At 36.8% G+C, this 23,160-nt stretch overlaps 1 protein-coding gene across 1 annotated transcript in view; it reads left to right on the top strand.

Annotated features, from left to right (window-relative positions):
- LOC126251941 (aminopeptidase Ey-like) overlaps nt 1-23,160 on the top strand; it is a 243,344-nt gene that overhangs the window by 171,766 nt on the left and 48,418 nt on the right. Inside the window, exon 14 of the mRNA XM_049952705.1 lies at nt 11,293-11,465. Within this exon, the coding sequence (XP_049808662.1) occupies nt 11,293-11,465 (173 nt within the window). The remainder of the gene's footprint in view (nt 1-11,292; nt 11,466-23,160) is intronic.

The raw sequence follows: 23,160 nt of genomic DNA, 5'->3' as shown, positions 1-23,160 counted from the left end.
ACAGACATTACTAAAAAGGGCAATCACAGAAGTTGGAAAGAAAGTCATATGTACAAAGAAGGTAACTGCAAAGAAACCATGGGTAACAGAAGAAATACTTTTGTTGATCAATGAATGAAGGAAATACAAAAACATTCAGGGAAATTCATGGATACGAAGTACAAGCCACTGAGGAATAAAATAAATAGGAACTGCAAGGAAGCTAAGACGAAATGGTTGCATGAAAAATGTGGAGAAATTGGAAAAGAAATTATTATTGGAAGAACTGATTCAGCATACAGGAAAGTCAAAACAATCCTCAGTGAAATTAAAAGCAAGAATGGTAACATTAAGAGTGCCACAGGAATTCGACTGTTGAATGCAGAGGAGACAGCAGATAAGTGGAAACAGTACATGAAGGCCTCTATGAGGCGGAAGATTTGTCTAACATGGTAGAAGAAGAAATGAGCAGTCGATTTAGAATAGATAGGGGATCCAGTATTAGAAATGGAAATTAGAAGAGCTTTGGAGAACTTGAGATCAAATATGGCAGAAGGCATAGATGACATTCCATCAAATTTTCTAAAACCACTGGGGGAAGTGGCAACAAAACAACTATTCACATTGGTGTGTATAATGCATGAGTCTGGCAACACACCATCAGACTTTTGGAAAAATATCGTCCACAAAATTCTGAGGACTGCGTGAGCTTACAAGTGCAAGAATTATAATGAAGTCAGCTTAACAGCTCATGTATCTCAGTTGCTGACAAGAATAATATACAGAAGGATGGAAAAGAAAATTGAGGATGTGTTATATGATGATCAGTTTTGCTTTAGGAAATGTAAAGCCAGCAAGAAGCAATTCTGACATTTCAGTTGATAGTGGAAGTAAGACTAAAGAAAAATGAAGACACATTCATAGGATTTGTTGACCTGGCAAAAGAGTTCAGCAGTGTAAAATGGTGTTAAGATGTTTGAAATTCTGAGAAAAATAAGGATAAGCTATAGGGAGAGATATGTACAAGAACCAAGAGAGAATAACAAAAGTGGATGAACAAGAACAAAGGACGCGGATTAAAAAGAGTGTAAGACAGGGATGTAGACTTTCACCTCTACTGTTCAATCTCTACAGTGAAGAAGCAATGATGGAAATAAAAGAAAGGTTCAGGAGTGGAATTAAAATTCAAGGTGAAAGGATATCAATGATATGATTCACTTATGACATTGCTATCTTAAGTGAAACTGAAGAAGAATTACATGAACTGCTGAATGGAATGAACAGTCTACTGAGTACAGAACTGGACTGAGAGTTAATCAAAGAAAGACAAAAGTAATGAGAACTGGCAGAAATGAGAACAGCCAGAAACTTAAAAATCAGGATTGTTGGTCATGAAGCAAATGAAGGAATTCTGCTACCTAGGCAGTAAAATATCCAGTGATGGACAGAGCAGACTAGCAACGGCAAAAAGGGCATTCCTGGCCAAGAGAAGTCTATTAGTATCAAACATAGGCCTTAATTTGAGGAAGAAATTTATAAGAATGTACATTTGGAACATAACATCGTATGGTAGTGAAACATAGATTGTGTGAAAACCAGAACAGAAAAGAATCAAAGCATTCGAGATGTGGTGCTACAGATGAAGGTTGAAAATTAGTTGCACTGATAAGGTAAGGAATGAGGAGGTTCTCTGGAGAATTTGAGAGGAAAGAAATATTTAGAAAACACTGACAAGGAGAATGAACAGGTTGATACAACATATGTTAAGACATCGGGCAATTACTTCCATGGTAATAGAGAGAGGACTTAGGTTGGAAGTGCTACTCTGAGATGAAGATGTTGGCACAGGAGGAGAATTCATGGTAGGGAAGGGGAAAAAAAAATAAAAAAAAAATAAAAATAAAAAAAAAGTTATCTTAATAGACAGCATATTTTATTTTTGACATTTGATCATTGTGGTGAGATAAGCAATTGAATATGCTTTTACATGTAAATCACTAGAAGTAGGTAAGTCTAAATAAATAAAATAAATAAAAACTGACAAGCTTTTGTCCTATGTTGTTCAGTGGGAACTGTACTGTGAAAAATAATCCAAAGTTGAAAAGATTGCATCAGAATTGAGACATACCAATGTTGAGTTTGTATCTGCTCTGAGCTGCCATGATTGGCCTCATTTAAATTCTTCTATTAGAAGAGTTGTAATGGCTGCTTATTTTGGGTGCAGGGTTACATATTAATTTCAGCTGATGATGTCAGTAGATGAAATTATGCAAGGCATGGCCTTTACTTCAACAGGAAAGGAAAGGGTAAACAGGCTGGGCTAATAGAAAACTTGGGAGGAGGAGGGTGGCACTGTCATGAATGAAAAATACCACAGTTACAAGTGTCACAGCAGCACCTTTTTTAATATAGGAAGGTCAAAAAGAAATAAAGTTTTATGAAAGGTTAGGACTGAAACAAACCTTCAATTTGAGAAGGAAACTGAACAAAATAATAATGGCCTTCTGCATCAGCTCAAACAGTTGTTGGTTGAAAATGTTCAGCAATCAAGAAGATAGTCAGTAAAACAAAAATTTAATGTTTTTGTAAACTCTTCGAAGAAGTGAACACTGCTCACAGTATGAAAGGAAAATACAACATATTTCTTACTGGTAATAAAGTCCTTACCTTATTTAAAAGGTGTTCTTTCCCAAAGTAACCCAAATTAGGGCAAAGTCTACAAAGAATCCATGAATTATTCAACAAATAAATGTATCTTGTAAGGTAAAAAGGAAACTGTTTCTGTCAGTCAGAAACAGATCTGATGTTGATGCTATAGATCCCTGAAAACCATACTGCAAAATACTGAAGGTTATTGCACAATAATGGAAACAGTAATACAGATACCAAAGTAAATGCATTAGGAGAAAAATAGTCACACCAGATAACAAAATAAAGAGAGGACGGGATAAGGCAAAGGAGGAGACTGATAGAACCACAAATGAATAGCAGGAGATTGCATTAAGAGTAAAAGATACATTGGTAACAGATGTGTGCAGTTTTGCAAAACATTTTAATGAGCCTTTTACAGAAAGATGAAGTTGTCAGGTTCAGCAGATGGTATCATGGAATGTCTCAGACCAGCCATTACAAATAACTTCAGTAAAACAATATGACCTTTACTACACTAGAAGTAATGTCAACCATACAATCTTTAAAATCAAAAAATTCTAGAAATTATGATAAAACATCAACAAGGTTAACTAAAGAATTTTCTTCTAAGTTTAGTAAAACATGATGTTATTTGTGAAAAATCATTTATCAGTGCAATATTTCTTGAATGGTTGAAAGATGCTGCTGTTAAACCTTTGTATAAGAAAGGAGATAAATAAATAGCACTAATTTTCCTTCCAGTTTCACTTTTGCCAGAATTCTCAAAAATTTTGGCAAAGATAATATCAATTTCACTTTTCAATCATCTAACTACAAATAATACACTACCTGACAAAAAAGTAAAGCACCAAGAAGACATACTCAGATGTGACTGTAACTTCATATACTGACAGTATTGGTGGGTATGTGAATGATGGAGTTGCAATTCTCTATGACAGCTAGAACAACAATGAGAGTACATTATTTTTGTTCATGTTTAGCATTGTTACCAGATCTGGTAGGATACAGAAAGGACACAAACAGTATCAGATAATGAGTGATTGTTGTGGAGGACACAGAGATGCCTCACAATCAAGTGGGAAAGTATTATCAACAGAGCTTGAAAGAGGCATCATTGTGGGACTCCATTTGACTGGCTGATCAAATTGTGCAATATCTACATTTGTGGAACATATGAATGTGATAGTGGGTGATGGAGTGTATAGGAACATGAGGGCAGGCATAGGTACCATGAAAGTCCCAGTTGACCACATGTGACCATTATGAGGGAGGATCACCGTATTGTGCACTAAGCATATTGCAGGCCCTTCACATCTGTGCATGCCATCTGAGAACAAGTAATTGACTCCATGCAGCATTCCATGGCATCCTTACCCATTGGCTGGAGACTAGCACCAGCTGGTCTAGGAAATTATCATCCCATATGTAGGATGCTGTTAGCACTGCAATACAAATGTCCAGGTCTGGATTATTGCAGTGACTGAGAAGCACGGACACCTGGAGTCATGGCGTGGGGGGCCACCTGGTTTGAGCAAATGGTGTTTGTGGGAATTCTGACAACAAAACAATATGCCACAGACCTCCTGTGTCCTCATGTCTTACCTCTCATGCAACAGTAGAGTGGTACCATCTTTCAACATTATTCATACATGACACATGACTCTGTGAATTGGCAGCATGGTGCTGGTGTAGTCCTGTGACCAGCAAGATACCCAAATCTATCCCCACTAGAAAATGTGTGGGCCAGTTTGGATATCAGCTAAGCCCCAGTGTCACTATCCTAGATATCAAGGACGAGTTAACAATTGTGGGCCAGACAGCTTGCCTCAGGAAAGAATACAAGGCTTTACAGCTCCCTTCCCAACTGAATCATAGATGCGCCCAGGCTAGAGGGGTTGCAATGTTGATAAGTGAGCTCATACTGCTACATTCATCAATAACATGACCAAATTCCAAGTTTGCTTTTGTTTGCAAATGATACAAACATTGTAATAAATAGCAAATGAAATATAGCTTTAGAAAGATTGGTTGATGAAATTTTCATGGACATTAATAAATGTTTCCTAGCCAATTCTTTGTCACTAAACTTTGAAAAAATATGCTAATTGCGGTTCAGATGACAAGCTGAGAGATGAAGGTAATAGTGTTAAATTTTTGAGATTTTAAGTTGAAGATAAATTCAGCTAGGAGAAGGATACAACATAATTACTGAAGTGCCTACACAAATCTTAATTTACAGTGCAGATGTTGTCAGATGTAGGTGACATAAAAAATAACTTTGTTAGTTTCAGTTTATAATGTTATACAGAATCATTTTTTGGGGCAACTTATCAAGACAAGATAATGATATACTGAATCCAAAAATAAGTAATATGAATTCTTTGTGGTGTGAGCTCAAGAACATACTGCAGAGGCCTGTTCAAGACAAAGAAATTCACACATTGAGAAAGTCAATAACATGTTGCTCCATCTCTGGCTCTTATGCAAGCAGTTATTCAGCTGTGCATTGATTGATAGAGTTGTTGGATGACCTCCTGAGAGACAATGTGCCAAATTCTGTCCAATTAGTGCATTAGATTGTCAAAACCTGAGCTAGTTAGAGGGCCCTGCCCATAATAGTACAAATTTTCTCAGTTGCGGAGAGATCTGATGATCATTCTGGCCAAGGTAGTGGTAGGAATGGATGAAGACAAGCAGTAGAAACTCTCACCATGTGTGAGCGGACATTATCTTGCTGAAATGTAAGCGCAGGACAGCTTACCATGAAGGGCAACAAAACAAGGCAAAGAATATCATTGACATATTGCTGCAGTGTAAGGATATTGTGGATGACAATTAAAAGGGTCATGATATGAAATGAAATGGCACCCCATCACTTCTGGTTGTCAGGTCATATGGCAGGTGACAATGGTGGGATGCCAACATGCCTGTCACCTGCCATATGGCCTGACAGCAAAAAGTGATGATCTAGGGTGCCATTTCTTTTTGTAGCAGCACCTCTTTGGTTGCCACTTGCAGCTCCCTTACAGAACAGCAGTAGGCCAATGATATTCTATGTGCAGTTTGTTGCCCTTAATGGCAAGCTATCCTGAGCTTGCATTTCAGCATGATAATGCCTATCTGCACTTGGCAGGAGTTTCTACTGCTTGTCTTCATGCTTGTCAAACCCTATCTTGGCCAGGAATATCCTGTAATCTCTTCCCAAATGAGAATGTCTGGATAATTATAGGCAGAACCCACCAGTAACCTCAAAATGTAACATGCTAGTTAGATAGAATTTGGCATGATATTCCTCAGGAGGACATCCAACAACTGTCTCAAGTCAAATTACGGCTTTGCATAAGGGCAAGAGGTGGATCAATGCATTATTGACTTTGTCCTATTTCTGAAGCTCTTTCTCTTGGATGAATCACCCAATTTTTGTTAAATTGTAATAATTTGTTTGTTGGTACATGTAAATCATATCTTTCAATTTATGCCGCATTCAGATAATTCCTTCGTGGCAGATAATTTTTTTTTTTTAGAGTGTATTTATTCCGTATTGAAACTTGACATAATAAATATATCTCTTTATCAAACCAACAGTTAATTCCATGCCATGGAATCAATATTAGAAATAAGAATAATTTTGAGAAAGATTTAAAGTCACTTACTTTTTGCCCAGACATATGTCCATTATTTAAGAGCACATATTTCTAATACTTTTCCAGCAGTTATAAAAAATTTAACTACTAATAAATATGAGTTTGAGCCTAATGGATTTATTGGTGGCTCCTTATACTACACTGATATACTACACTGATGAAATTCTCAGTAGAGCTGGCTGATGTGTATATATTATTAATAATATCAAATAATGTGAATTTTATGTAAAATCTGACTGCACTGCTGTACCACTCCAGTGTATTAATTTAAGTGAAGCAAATAAGTGCTGTAAATTGATTTTTTCTTCAATGATGGAGTCAGCAAGACAGCCATCAGTGCATTAGAACAATGGAGAACTGTATTTATGTCTTGTTTCTTGAATTGTGCTATAACCGTGAACTGATCTTGAGCCTGAGAACTACACTGCTAATAGCCTTGTAACAGAACCATTCTTCCTTAAAAATATGATATGATTTACACTGATAATATGAACTTCATTAACTGACACCTTTATAGTCATTAACTATATCACTGAAAATTTATTATTTGTCCATTGATACCATCTTGATCTAGCTTTGTAACACTAACCAAAACAGCCTTGCTGTGCTGGCACTGCGAACAGCTGAAAGCAAGGGGAAACTACAGCCGTAATTTTTCCCAAGGACATGCAGCTTTACTGTATGGTTAAATGATGATGGTGTCCTCTTGGGTAAAATATTCTGGAGGTAAAATAGTCCCCCATTTGGATCTCTGGGCGGGGACTACTCAAGAGTACGTCGTTATCAGGAGGAAGAAAACTGGCGTTCTACGGATCGGAGTGTTGAATGTCAGATGCCTTAATTGGGCAGGTAGGTTAGAAAATTTAAAAAGGGAAATGGATAGGTTAAAGTTAGATATAGTGGGAATTAGTGAAGTTCAGTGGCAGGAGGAACAAGACTTTTGGTCAGGTGAATACAGGGTTATAAATACAAAATCAAATAGGGGTACTGCAGGAGTAGCTTTAATAATGAATAAAGAAATAGGAGTGCAGGTAAACTACTACAAACAGCATAGTGAACACATTATTGTGGCCAAGATAGACATGAAGCCCACACCTACTACAGTAGTACAAGTTTATATGCCAACTAGCTCTGCACATGATGAAGAAATTGATGAAATGCATGATGAGATAAAAGAAATTATTCAGGTAGTGAGGGGAGATAAAAATTTAATAGTCATGGGTGACTGGAATTCAAGAGTAGGAAAAGGGAGAGAAGGAAACATAGTCGGTGAATATGGATTGAGGGTAAGAAATGAAAGAGGAAGCCGTTTTGTAGAATTTTGCACAGAGCATAACTTAATCATAGCTAACACTTGGTTCAAGAATCATAAAAGAAGGTTGTATACATGGAAGAATCCTGGAGATACTAGAAGGTATCAAATAGATTATATAATGGTAAGACAGAGACTTAGGAACCAGGTTTTAAATTGTAAGACATTTCCAGGGGCAGATATGGACTCTGACCACAATCTATTGGTTATGAACTGTAGATTAAAACTGAAAAAAACTGCAAAAAGCTGGGAATTTAAGGAGATGGGACCTGGATAAACTGACTAAACCAGAGATTGTACAGAGTTTCAGGGGGAGCATAAGGGAACAATTGACAGAAATGGGGGAAAGAAATACAGTAGAAGAAGAATGGGCAACTGTGAGGGGTGAAGTAGTGAAGGCAGCAGAGGATCAAGTAGGTAAAAAGATGAGGGCTAGTAGAAATCCATGGGTAACAGAAGAAATATTGAATTTAATTGATGAAAGGAGAAAATATAAAAATGCAGTAAATGAAGCAGGCAAAAAGGAATACAAACGTCTCAAAAATGAGATCAACAGGAAGTGCAAAATGGCTAAGCAGGGATGGCTAGAGGACAAATGTAAGGATGTAGAGGCTTATCTCACTAGGGGTAAGATAGATACTGCCTACAAGAGAATTAAAGAGACCTTTGGACTAAAGAGAACAACTTGCTTGAATATCAAGAGCTCAGATGGAAACCCAGTTCTAAGCAAAGAAGGGAAAGCAGAAAGGTGGAAGGAGTATATAGAGGGTCTATACAAGGGTGATGTACTTGAGGACAATATTATGGAAATGGAAGAGAATGTAGATGAAGATAAAATGGGAGATACGATACTGCGTGAAGAGTTTGACAGAGCACTGAAAGACCTGAATTGAAACAAAGCCCCGGGAGTAGACAACATTCCATTAGGACTACTGACAGCCTTGGGAGAGCCACTCCTGACAAAACTCTACCATCTGATGAGTAAGATCTATGAGACAGGCGAAATACCCTCAGACTTCAAGAAGAATATAATAATTCCACTCCCAAAGAAAGCAGGTGTTGACAGATATGAAAATTACTGAATTATCAGTTTAATAAGTCACAGCTGCAAAATACTAACACGAATTCTTTACAGACGAATGGAAAAACTGGTAGAAGCTGACCTCGGGGAAGATCAGTTTGGATTCTGCAGAAATATTAGAACACGTGAGGCAATACTGACCTTACGACTTATCTTAGAAGAAAGATTAAGGAAAGGGAAACATACGTTTCTAGCATTTGTAGACTTGGAGAAAGCTTTTGACAATGTTAACTGGAATACTCTCTTTCAAATTCTAAAGGTGGCAGGGGTATTAATACAGGGAGCGAAAGGCTATTTACAATTTGTACAGAAAGCAGATGGCAGTTATAAGAGTCGAGGGGCATGAAAGGGAAGCAGTGGTTGGGAAAGGAGTCAGACAGGGTTGTAGCCTCTCCCCGATGTTATTCAATCTGTATATTAAGCAAGCAGTAAAGGAAACAAAATAAAAATTTGGAGTAGGTATTAAAATCCATTGAGTAGAAAAAAAAAACTTTGAGGTTCACCGATGACATTGTAATTCTGTCAGAGACAGCAAAGGACTTGGAAGTGCAGTTGAATGGAATGGACAGTGTCTTGAAAGGAGGATATAAGATGAACATCAACACAAACAAAGTGAGGATAATGGAATGTAGTCAAATTTAGTCGGGTGATGCTGAGGTAATTAGATTAGGAAATGAGACACTTAAAGTAGTAAAGGAATTTTGATATTTGGGGAGCAAAATAACTGATGATGGTTGAAGTAGAGAAGATATAAAATGTAGACTGGTAATGGCAAGGAAAGCGTTTCTGAAGAAGAGAAATTTGATAACATCGAGTATAGATTTAAGTGTCAGGAAGTCATTTCTGAATGTATTTGTATGGAGTGTAGCCATGTATGGAAGTGAAACATGGACGATAAATAGTTTGGACAAGAAGAGAATAGAAGCTTTCGAAATGTGGTGCTACAGAAGAATGCTGAAGATTAGATGGGTGGATCACATAATTAATGAGGAGGTATTGAATAGAATAGGAGAGAAGAGGAGTTTGTGGCACAAGTTGACAAGAAGAAGGGACCGGTTGGTAGGACATGTTCTAAGGCATCAAGGGATCACAAATTTAGCATTGGAGGGCAGCGTGGAGGGTAAAAATCATAGAGGGAGACCAAGAGATGAATACACTAAGCAGTTTCAGAAGGATGTAGGTTGCAGTAAGTACTGGTAGATGAAGAAGCTTGCACAGGATAGGGTAGCATGGAGAGCTGCATCAAACCAGTCTCAGGACTGAAGATCACAACAACAACAACACCATATTCAAAGATCAGCATCAGTGCATTATGCAACTGAACTTCTCAATCATGTGAAATTACATGGAGTCCCATCCAATGAACTTGATTTGCAAGTGATGGTTCCGACAATATTACTGCAGAACACTGGGCATCCACATTGTGTTGATGAAGCAGTTGCTAAAATCTTTAAAGCAGATTATAACTAAAACCACCACCTGAACTCTGTGTGCTAAAGAAAAGTCATTTTCATATCCATGCTCCCCATCAAACCAATGGATATGCTCTTCAGATTGTCTTATCTAGGGATGAAAAACAAGTTACAGTGTACGACTGTTCAAGCAGCTAGCCACAACTTGGAGAGTCAATGTTTTTCATACAGACAATTTTAGCTTCCTTGCGCTTGGAAATCAAGTGGAAAAATACACATTTATATTGTTAACAGTTTAAGGCTATAAATAGAGTACAAGTATATTTTGTAAACAGTTTTAATTACTAACAGTCAAGAGTAATGTCAAATACCACACATGTTACTCATCAATCTACACAAATGACACTTACTACGAAAAATAAAAAAATAAAAAAGTAAAAAGTAGCTCTTCTAGCAACATTAACAAGGACATACAGAAAGAAAGCAGATATAAACACAAAAAATATTTAGAACTTCAGATTATAAAAACCAAGACAAAAATGTAAGAATACAATGTGAGATAAAAAAGTCATCAGTTTTCCAAGAGAAAATGACATGGGATGTAAAGTGATTTTTGATATTTTTCCTACCAGCATGTACAGTGGATTTGTTTGAAAATAGTTAATTATTTCATTTCTATTGCTTCTAGAATACATAAAGAATTTCTTACAATACATGAGCTGTGAGGACGGGGCGTGAGTCGTGCTTCGGTAGCTCAGATGGTAGAGCACTTGCCCATGAAAGGCAAAGGTCCGGAGTTCAAGTCTTGGTCGGGCACACAGTTTTAATCTGCCAGGAAGTTTCATATCAGCACACACTCCGCTGCAGAGTGAAAATCTCCTCACAGCTTTACTTCTGCCAGTATCTCGTCTCCTACCTTCCAAACTCTACAGAAGCTCTCCTGCAAACTGTAGACCGTAATATATTCTCTAGTGAATATAGTAGATTCTCACTGTTGTACAAATAGATTTCTCCATATCTGAACCTTTTCTGGAATCCATTTCTCAAAATAAATGGCTTCCTATAAATTTTCAAAAACTTTTAATTTACATTACAAATATTAACTGACTATGAAACCATCACTCAAGATAACAAGCCTATGTTACTTTCACTAATAGGCCTATAGATACACATTTTATCTATTGGTATTATAGTAGTATTTGTGTTTTGTAGGAGTATGGGCGGACCTTACTTTCGCCTTTATATGAACAATTTGGAGGATACAGTGGAAAATATCAGTCTGAAGACAGGAGTACTCAAGATATTGTAGAAAGTATTATGTGTAATTTGGGAGCTGAAGATTGTATTGAAGCACTTGCATCCAAGAATTCTTTTGGAAATGGAACGTAAGTGCAGAACAAGTCTTTATGAACATTGTCACTTTACATAAATGACAAAAACCTTACACTGTGAATAAACGTACATGTGTTTGTCTGAATAACTGCTGCTTCAAATATCATATTACCTGAGATCAAATGACTGTGTCCAAGGACAACGTATACTGGACTGACACTTTCATGCTCTGAAAATGCTTTCCCTGAGGCGTGTTCAGGATTTATGTAATTAAGAAATAGTTTTGAACTCTTATGACTGCACACCATAACACTTGTACCTATATTTTTACTAATTCAGTGTGATGCTACAGTCCTATAATACACATTGGTTAATGTGCCAGCCATCACTCAGTCACAAAATTAAAATACTGTCTGCATCTGAATGCTTCTGTAAGTCTAGTTACTAGAAACAGTCAGTTTCATGAACAAAATATTTGTGTAATTTTGGTGATGTCCAACATATTCACAAGGAATTCTATTGAGAGAAGTGAAACAATTTTATATACACACGTAACGATCCTTTTTAGAGAAGGGCCATTCCGTGCCAAGTGGTCTAATATCGAGAAATGTTCCCACATGACCAACATGGATTTTGATGAAATTTTGTATGAACATTCACACATGTTCTCAATGAACACTGGTAAAGCTTCAGTTTCAGAAATTCAATACTTGCAGAGATATAGTCACTTGTTTGAAACCATAGCACAGCTTCCAATAGTGCATCCTTGAATTTTCAGCAACTTTGAGACGAGATATCTCTGTAAGTATTTGCATGAAAGAAACAAAACTTGGCCATCTTATACAACTTTTAGAACTCTTTAAAGTAAAGTATTAAGAAAAGGATTTCTGAGCAATTTTCATATAGATAATTTGAAGCAAAGTTGGGCGAAAAAATAGCTGTTTAAAAAAAATGTGAACTTTAGTTTTTTATATCTCCAAAAGTAATTGTGGGATGTACATGAACTTTGCACACCATAACTCACCAACACAAGGTCTTAGAATATAAAATTCCATTCTCCTATTGCTTTCCATTATTTCACAAATCTTGGATGAATTTGACGATTTTTCAAAAAGTGCTAAAAATGGGTACTTTTAGTCAAATTTTTCAAAAAAGTGTTTTTTCCAAACTCTTCTAAACTATGGTAATTAGAAAGAGCATATTCTAAACTATCTAGAAAAGTGGATTTGGTTTTGCAATGCAAGCATATAAGGCCCTAAAAAGTAGCATCATCAAAGAGGTGCACTGGAAGTTTGAACACATTTTTCTGGCACTCAAATTATACCTGAAACCTTTTATTATGCCTAATAAATGTTTATTAGTGCCTTGAATAATTGAAATAAAAAGATCTAGTAAATAGGCAATGAGACTGTCAGAAAAACTTGAAAACTATGAGAAGTAGCCCTTCTGCTTTTATCGTAAGTGTTCATCTGCATAAAACTCTTCTCATTCGTAAAAAAAAAAAAAAAAAAAAAAAAAAAAAAAAAAAAAAAAAAAAAAAAAAAAAAAAGGAGAGAGAGAGAGAGAGATCATAAAGAATTCAATGAATAATAGCTTCATATTTTTTGTACTTCTCAAAATTGTAAATATTTACAAGTGGAAAATGAAGACCTAATTTTTGGATTCAATTGTATAAAACATTTTTCCAAAAAAGAATCAGTTTGCTTGAATCATGCATCAAGTGATGTAAATTTTCCAATCAATATTGCAGAGATTTTAATACCTAGGTATTGTAACCTGTGAATTTTTTTCTTAAAGTTATTAGGGAAACGTGTGAAATTGGTTGGTTAAACATCTAAGAGTTTTAATTTTGTATTTAATCACACTTAAATGTAGCCTACTACCTTGGTAAATACGTAACCACTAGTTTCACAGAGAAAATTCACAAGATTCACTGTTTATAGAAAATATAATGGCAACAATTACTTTAACAATCAGATTGTTTCATTATTGTGAGCCTTGTTTGAACAATCAGTATTTCAGTGGTGTGTTTGCAGCACAGTGAGTGGGTTCTCTTGACTGAGTGTGGATTGTTAAGTGATTCGTAAGACCATCAAAGTTTATAATCTCATTTATTAAAAATTGTTTTGATTGTGTCTTTTATAGCATATATCTCTTATTAGATTTTTTCATTGGTATTATACATCGTGTATAATTTCATTCAGTAGCAATTTGTCTGAAATTTAAGCAGATTATAATTTGCACTTAGAGGCCAAATGCATTATTTAGTTACTGATTAAAGATGGATGCAGAAGGGAACAGCATACCTTCCTGCTCAATTGGGCAAGGAGATAGTGGAACAAAGTGTCATGTCTTTTTCTTTGCCAAAAAAGCTGCTTTAAATGGTTTGCGGATTTTAGTGATGAGGAAAAAGAGTTGTTGGTCTGACGTTCTGAAGCAAAGCTGGACAATACCTCTCAAGTTTGCCTACACCATGAAGCCCTGTTATTGACACAATATGAGAGGTTACAAAAAAAAAATGCTTCAATCCCTTTGGGAAGGTGAATCATAATGGTAAGGCACGAATTCACGCTCTTGATACTGAAACAGCTAATAAGGCTTCTGATATGTTGAAGAAGCAGCTTGTTAATAACATAAAGCCAGGTCAGAAAATTTGTCCGGCTTGCAGGACTACCTTAAATAAACACTTGGACGAAGCTTTATCAGCCTCATCATCACATTCTGATGAGGACTTTACACCAAAAGAAGAATTAAATAGTAGCTTATTGTATATCATATCAAAAATTGAAATAGGTTTGAGGAAACAATCTAAGGAACCCACGAGTGCCTTCCAATTTTACACAGAGCACTTAAATAATTTTACTGTCAGGCTTGGGAACCTGTGTAAAGAAACCCTTATCAGGTTTGGGATCCTGTGGTAAAGAAACCCACCCGTGGCTGTTGTTGCTAAGCTATTGGGCGTGGCCTCTATGGCAATGGGAATGCTAGTTTTCTCAGGTGAAATGAAACTAGCAGTGGTTAAGCCACCATGGACCATAGCAACTCATTTATACACTTCTTTTCCATCAGTAAGCTGGTGTTGTTCATTAAACGGGCAACTAATAATTAGATGATTATGCAAATAAATTTTATGATTTACATTCATTCTTAATAATAATAGAATGTGTGTGTGTGTGTGTGTGTGTGTGTGTGTGTGTGTGTGTGTGTGTGTGTGTGTGTGTGTGTGTGTGTGTGTGTGTGTGTGTGTGTGTGTGTGTGTGTGTGTGTGTGTGTGTGTGTGAGATAAGAGAGAGATAGAGATAGATAGATAGATAGATAGAGAGAGAGGGGGGGGGGGGGGAGGGTGAGGTGACAATTAAGAAATAACATTGTTTCTATTTTTATTATTTTGCTATTCGAACTTCAGCTGGGTCCTATTCATCAGGACTTCTTATTTCACTTATCCCAGACATTAATAAACATGTATAAGGCAAAATAAAAGATTTCAGGTATAATTTGAGTGCCAGAAAAATGTGTTCGAACTTACAGTGCGCCTCTTTGATGATGCTACGTTTTAGGGCCTTATATGCTTGCATTGCAAAACCAAATCCACTTTTCTAGATAGTTTAGAATATGCTCTTTCTAATTACCATAGTTTAGAAGAGTTTGGAAAAAACACTTTTTTGAAAAATTTGACTAAAAATACCCATTTTTAGCACTTTTTGAAAAATCGTCAAATTCATCCAAGATTTGTGAAATAATGGAAAGCAATAGGAGAATGGAATTTTATATTCTAAGACCTTGTGTTGGTGAGTTATGGTGTGCAAAGTTCATGTACATCCCACAATTACTTTTGGAGATATAAAAAACTAAAGTTCACATTTTTTTTAAACAGCTATTTTTTCGCCCAACTTTGCTTCAAATTATCTATATGAAAATTGCTCAGAAATCCTTTTCTTAATGCTTTACTTTAAAGAGTTCTAAAAGTTGTATAAGATGGCCAAGTTTTGTTTCTTTCATGCAAATACTTACAGAGATATCTCGTCTCAAAGTTGCTGAAAATTCAAGGATGCACTATTGGAAGCTGTGCTATGGTTTCAAACAAGTGACTATATCTCTGCAAGTATTGAATTTCTGAAACTGAAGCTATACCAGTGTTCATTGAGAACATGTGTGAATGTTCATACGAAATTTCATCAAAATCCATGTTGGTCATGTGGGAGCCTCTAGACCACTTGGCATGGAATGACCCTAACAAAAATCTCCTCTATGAAAATTAACATGGATTCCACATTGTGAGACTTGTGAAACTTAGCTCACTCTGTTTATCACTGAGATCTAGAGAGCTGTAGGTACTAGCACCCAGATTGGTGGGGTTTTCCTTGCCTTTCAGATGTCAGTTCTGTATTGTTATTTGGTAAACAAAATAAGAGCATACCAACACAGACTAGACTACTTCATGAGATATGATCAAAAAGTAATGGGAATTTTTGTTTTTCTTAAAGGATCTTTGTTGATTCATCAACACCAAATTTGTCCAGTTCAAAGTAATCCTCCTCTGATATATTTCATTTGTGCCAACTCTTTTTCCAATTTTGGAAGCACTTCTGGAACTTGCTTCTTACAAGGGAACCTCCCAATCGCACCCCCATCAGATTTAGTTATAAGTTGGCACAGTGTATAGGCCTTGAAAAACTGAACACAGATCAATCGAGAAAACGGGAAGAAGTTGTGTGGAACTATGAAAAAAATAAGCAAAATATACACTGAGTAGTCCATGTGGAAGATAGGCAACATCAAGGATAATATGAGCGGAAGAGCTTCGTGGTCCAGTGATTAGCATGAGCAGCTGCAGCGCGAGAGGTCCTTGGTTCAAGTCTTCCCTTGAGTGAGAATTTTAATTTTTTATTTTCAGACAATTATCAAAGTTCAGGTACTTACACATAATCAACTTCGCTCTCCAAAATTCCAGGGCATGTTCAGATTTGCTTGGACATAAGCAGGATTTGACGGTCTACACATGGAAAAATTTGAAAACGTAAAAACATATGTTTTGACAGAGCACAGGGAAAACTGTGTGACTGTGAAACTGTTGCATTAATTTGTTGCAGTTTATGTGACAAACTCTTATGTTTTCATCACTTTTTTGGGAGTGATTATCACATCCACAAGAAAACCTAATTCAGGCAAGGTAGAAGAATCTTTTTACCCATTCGCCAAGTGTACAAGGTAGGTGGGTCAACAACATATTCCTGTCATGTGACGCACAAGCCGTCACTAATGTCGTATAGAATATATCAGACGTGATTTCCTGTGGAGGAATCAGTTGACCTATGACCTTGCGATCAAATGTTTTTGGTTCCCATTGCAGCGGCACATCCTTTCGTCTAATAATCGCACGGTTTTGCGGTGCGGTCACAAAACACAGACATTAAACTTATTATAGTGAACAGAGACGTCAATGAATGAACAGACAGATCATAACTTTGTGAAAATAAAGCAAGTAAACTTTACACTCGAGGAAAGACTTAAACCAAGGACCTCTCCTTCCGCAGCCGCTCACGCTAACCACGGGACCATGGCGCTCCTGAGCTGATACTATCCTTGATATTGCCTATCTTGCCCATGTACTACTCAGTTTGTATATTTTGATTATTTTTTTCATAGTTCCACACAACTTCTTCCTGTTTTCTCGATTGATCTGTGTTCAGTTTTTCAAGGCCTATCCACTGTGCCAACTTATAACTAAATCTGAGGGGGGTGCGATGGGGAGGTTCCCTTGTTAGCATGATGTTCAGCTCCTTCAGCAATTCTGTTTTATCTCATCAATGGTGGCAAAATGACATCCTTTCACAGTTCTCTTCAGCTTTGGGAATAGAAAGAGTCACAGGGGCCCATATACACCAAATTTGGTAGCTGAGGCAACATGAGTGTTTTGCTTTTTAGCAGAAGATCATGAACAAGAATTGAGGTGTGAGTGGGAGCACTATCATGAACCAATTTCCATGAGTGATTTTGACACAGTTCTGGCTGTTCCTCTTCAGACTGCTTCACACAAATGTCGCATAGCTTCTGGGTAGTATTCCTTATTGATCGTATGACCATAAGGTAGCAACTCATGATGGACTATCCCATTGTAATCAAAGGGTCGAAAGTTCTGGAGCATTGTCAACTTGATTCAGCAATTCCTGAGCAATGTCTATATGACAGAATTTTTGGTTGAAATTCAACAATTTTGGAACAAAGTTTTTGCTACTTGTTTCATGCCCAAAACATAAAAAATTGCTTGGAATGAGGCAAAGGATATGCCAACTTCATCAGCAATCTCTCTGATGGTGATTCCATGATTTTTCAGAACTTTTTTTCCTTTACTTCTCCCACATTGTCAGCAGTAATTGATGTGCTAGTACATCTAGGGTGGTCATTTTCTTGAACATCTTCTTGACCCTCTTTGGAATGTCTGTATCTCTCATAAACTCTTGTCTTACTCTTAGGAGATTCACCAAAACCCACAATCAACATTTTGAATGTGGTGTTGCACTTTATTCAACATTTCAAGCAGAATTCAATGCAAATTCTTTGATCCATCTTTTTCAAAAGTACAAATTTTTTGAGGACTGGAAAACACATATAACCTTTTTTTTGGCTATCAAAAGTAAACCAGATATTCAAAACAACTGAAAATATGGACATACATCAGAAAAATGTGCACCAACAAGATGAAAAAAACTGAAATTTCAATGTATAAAGCCTGCAAAATTAAAAAAAATTCCCGTTACTTTTTGATCACACCTGATATACCTAGACTGACTTGGTAAGCTTTTATTTTGTTTACCAGATGACAGATGGACTGATCTCTGAAATGCAAGGAAAACCCTATCAATATAAACATACGTATATACAAGATCTAATAGATAATTTTGTGTAGATTGGCATGGCTTCGAAGGGATTGAAATGAGATGAAATAAATGAATGTGGTCTGCCTGTCACCTGTCACCATCTTCCCTACCATCAGATTAAAAGGATGTCACCTGATAGTTTGTTGCTCTGTGGACCACAATACTGTCAGGTTCTTCTTCACATACTACAGGGATCTAGACTGCCAATTGAAATTTATTGATTAATGAAGAAAACAGGAGGAGACTACAGAGCAGTAACAATGAGAGGACTAAAACAAAGGCAGGTATATTCTCAAAAACACTTAAAAATTGGAGGGAGTCTTGATAAAAACAGATGGGAACTAGCCAGTCCACAATTTTGGACTATACAGGTGAAATGTGGGCTTGCTATGGGCCAAGCGACAAGTACATGATAAGACATAAAATATGAACATAAATAAGAATAATTACACCCAACACTAGACAGAGTTTTGATGCAGCATAAGAAAGGTAAACTCCAGGATATGAATCACAAATGAAGCTAAAGAGCCACGAGAAGAAACTTGTTACAAGCACACAGACAGGGCCAGCATGACAAAGCTTACCAATGTAACATTGATAAAACCATGCAGCTGATCTCTGTTGGTGCAAAGTAAATATTTGCATCTCAAACATTGTCAGTTCTGCTTTGAGTGCTCTGCTACAAATGATTTGACAAAAAGAGAGCATCACTCTCCACGTTTGCTTCCCAGGTACTGGAAATAAACACATGAATCACAAAATAGCAGTTACTACCATACAGTAAGGAAGTTACTACCATACCAGAAAGTAAAGCCTATTAAGTGCTGCAACAAACTGAGTCTGAGAGGAGGTCCGTCAGCATTTTGTGACCATGAGTAGTTGCACATTGTGTGCTTCCTTTGCAAGCAAAAGATACCCTGCTGTCAACTTAAGTGGGAGTAGGCACACCAATGATCACTTAAGTCTTGCTGCTGAGGGTCGCACCGGTGCCCTTACACACAGGTTGGAATTCCTGGGGATGCCCTGTCTGTGGGACTGGTTCCTCCACACAATCAATACCTCAGCTTGAATTTGAAGTATTGGCCACTGGAATTTTACTAAATCTATGTCATGTTTCTTATCTTTATAATTATGTGATTGGTGACCATGAAAATTGCTCCACCTTGCCATTCCGTAGTTTCTTACTTAAGCAAGCTATTGGTGGCTTGAGATGACTTGGAAAAAATTACTTTTAATGGGTAAACAAATAGACTAAATTCAGTGTCTTTTTAGTTAAAGAGTGTACATCCCCATACCTCCTATTATTGAACTCAATGCATAAGCAGCCAGAATCTGTGGTTGGAAATGTTTTAACTTTGTTTATCTCTATTTTTATCGTGGCAGTGGGCTGGACAGCTACAGAGATTTTGCTACATGCACCTCCAGAAGTTTGTGTTACAGTTGGAAGCTCCATGAGTTTGTTTGCAAATGATGCTGTTGTGCATAGGAATACGGCAACACCAAAAAACTGTAGTGAAATGCTGCAACATATGTAAAGAACTGATGATGATTGCTTCATGGAGAGGCAGCTTACTCTGAATTTATATGAAAATAACCTACTTTGCATACATAGTTAAAGAGATCCATTACTATTTGATTACCCCATTGTTGATGAATCACTGAAAACAGTTAACAGCCACAAAATATTTAGTAATAACCACCTGGAATAAACTACACTGGAATGACAACATAAAACAGATGTAGGATCTTGGATGAATCTTAAGGAAATGTAATTCATACATAAAAGAAGTGGCTTACAAAACACTCATTTGATTGATTATGGAGTACTGTTCATCAACCTGGGATCCTTACCAGGTAGGATTAATAGAAGAGATTAGAAAGATACAGTGAAGACCAGTGCATTTGTTCACAGGTTTGCTTAGGAAATACAAGTGTATTACAGAAATATCCAAAAAATTCCAGTGGCAGATGTACCAAGAGAGGCTTTGTGCATCATGCAGAGATGTCTGGTTAAAAATTCAAGAGCAGACATGCCACATACACAGCATGAAATGACTGAGATGATAAAATCAGAGAAATTAAAGATCATCTGGTGGTTTGTTGACTATCATTCTTCACAGCACCAATTTTGAATGGTACTGTGAAGGGGTAAATTGTGGTGCAACCAGAAGCACCCTTCTCAAACGCCATAAGGTGCTTGTGAAGTAGAATTTAGATCTAAGTGTGGCTAAAATCTAAACATATTCTAACAAAACAAAACACTGTATCTTTAATAGAAGTAGGGATTTAAGGAAAAATCATTCAGTACATTCCATCAAAGCACAAGAAGTTATTTAAGTGAAAGGAACAAATGTCTAATATCCACAGAGTAAAATGGAGGGATGGATGGAATTCACAGCAGCATTGCTATATTTGTCAAAACGTTATTTGAAAATTATAGAAATGAAGATGTCACACCTACACTGTACTGGTAAAAGGGCAAACAAAAGGAGTATATATGGAAAAACCACAGTTCATGTTACAATAAAAAATTCGAGGCTGTAGAAAGTAAACAAAAATGAATATAGAAAACCACTTAAATGCAGCTGATTGTTGTGTGCTACATACACTGATGATCCAAACATTGTGAGTGTTGCCCACAACAAGACTGAATGCTGTCTGGTTGCACTGCAGGCATATGACATGGTAAGGGAAGTATATAAGCAGAGCAGAGACATATGGGAATTATTCTAGCAATAACAGAGACTGCTAAGAGGAAATCCATTGAGATAAGTTACTTTGACAAATGGCACATTGCTATGGCCCAGCACCTGGAACTAAGTATCTTGGGAATGGTAAAGCCCATTCAGCTGTCTGAGTATAACTGTCTTGGGCAACTGTAGCAGGTGGTTCAAGGATGATGATAACATGAGTAGGTGAAAATGTGCTGGATGTCCATGGCTCATTACAGATTGTGGAGTTCGGAGGCTTACGCGCTCAGTGAAGCAGGACAGAATAAAGTCTGCTAGATCTGATGACATAGTACAGTATTGGTGCATGCACAGTTTGTTTGGGGAACATGTGGCTCCTCAGGAGATGGCCATTATGTGTTCCCTATGTTGGCTCAATGATGTCATCAATTACTACAGCAGTGGGCATGGGTTCATTAAAACTGGACCAAGGATCAATTGAGATGTGTCACCTGTTTGGGCAAATTAAACTTCCTGTTACACCAGATCAATGTTCATGTCCAGATATTCTGTCATCTACGCAAACAGCTGCTAGAGCATAAACCATTTTTATTTATTTATTTATTTATTGTTCCATGGGACCAAATTAAGAGAAGTCTCCATGGTCATGGAACGAGTCAATACATGAAATTATAACACGATAGTAGAAACAGATAAAATGAAATACGAGAAACGTATTCAGGTGACAGTTCATAAGTTTAAATAAAGAAAATCAACAATGTAACACTGGAATTTGCTTAATTTTTCAGCTCTTCCAGGAGCTCCTCGACAGAATAGAAGGAGTGATCCATGAGGAAACTCTTCAGTTTAGACTTGAAAGCATTTGGGCTACTGCTAAGATTTTTGAGTTCTTGTGGTAGCTTATTGAAAATGGATGCAGAAGAATAGTGCACTCCTTTCTGCACAAGAGTCAAGGAAGTGCATTCCACATGCAGATTTGATTTCTGCCCAGTATTAACTGAGTGAAAGCTGCTAACTCTTGGGAATAAGCTAATATTGCTAACAAAAAACGACATTAAAGAAAATATATACTGTGAGGGCAATGCCAGAATTCCCAGACTATTGAATAGGGGTCGACAAGAGGTTCTCGAACTTACACCATATATAGCTCGAACAGCCTGTTTTTGAGCCAAAAATGCCCTTTTTGAATCAGAAGAATTACCCCAAAAAATAATACCATATGACATAAGCGTATGAAAATATGCGAAGTAGACTATTTTTCGTGTTGAACTGTCACTTATTTCAGGTACTGTTCTAATGGTAAATAAAGCAGCATTTAGTTTCTGAACAAGATCCTGAACATGGGCTTTCCACAACAGCTTACTATCTATTCGAATGCCTAGGAACTTGAACTGTTCCGTCTCGCTTATAATATGCCCATTCTGTCTGATCAAAATATCAGTTCTTGTTGAATTGTGAGTTAGAAACTGTAAAAACTGAGTCTTACTGTGATTTAGCATGAAATTATTTTCCACAAGCCACGAACTTATTTCATGAACTACATTATTTGATAATGTTTCAATATTACACGCAAGATCCTTCACTACCAAGCTGGTGTCATCAGCAAACAGAAATATTTTTGAATCACCTGTAATACTAGAAGGCATATCATTTATATAAATAAGAAACAGCAGCGGCCCCAGCACCGACCCTTGGGGAACGCCCCACTTAACAGTGTCCAATCAGGACTGAACATCACTACCACTGTCAGTATTGTGGAGAATTACCTTCTGCTTTCTGTTCTTAAAGTAAGAGGTGAACCAATTGTAAGCTACTCCCCTTACTCCACAATGGTCCAACTTCTGCAGAAATATTTTGTGGTCAACACAGTCAAAAGCCTTCGTTAAATCAAAGAAAACACCTAGCATTCTCAATCTTTTATTTAATCCGTCCAAAACCTCACAGAGAAAAGAGAATATAGCATTTTCAGTTGGTAAACCATTTCTAAAACCAAACTGTACATTTGACAGCAAATTATGTGAATTTAAATGCTCCAGTAACCTTGTATATACAATCTTCTCGATAACTTTAGCAAACACTGATGGCATAGAAATAGGTCTAAAATTGTCAACATTATCCCTGTCTCCCTGTTTATAAAGTGGCTTCACTACCAAGTACTTTAATCAGTCAGGAAACCGACC

This window comes from Schistocerca nitens, chromosome 1 (assembly GCF_023898315.1).
Source record: "Schistocerca nitens isolate TAMUIC-IGC-003100 chromosome 1, iqSchNite1.1, whole genome shotgun sequence".
NCBI lineage: Eukaryota > Metazoa > Arthropoda > Insecta > Orthoptera > Acrididae > Schistocerca > Schistocerca nitens.
The sequence above is the reverse complement of the archived record's forward strand: the minus strand, read 5'-3'. Positions and strand labels throughout refer to the sequence as shown.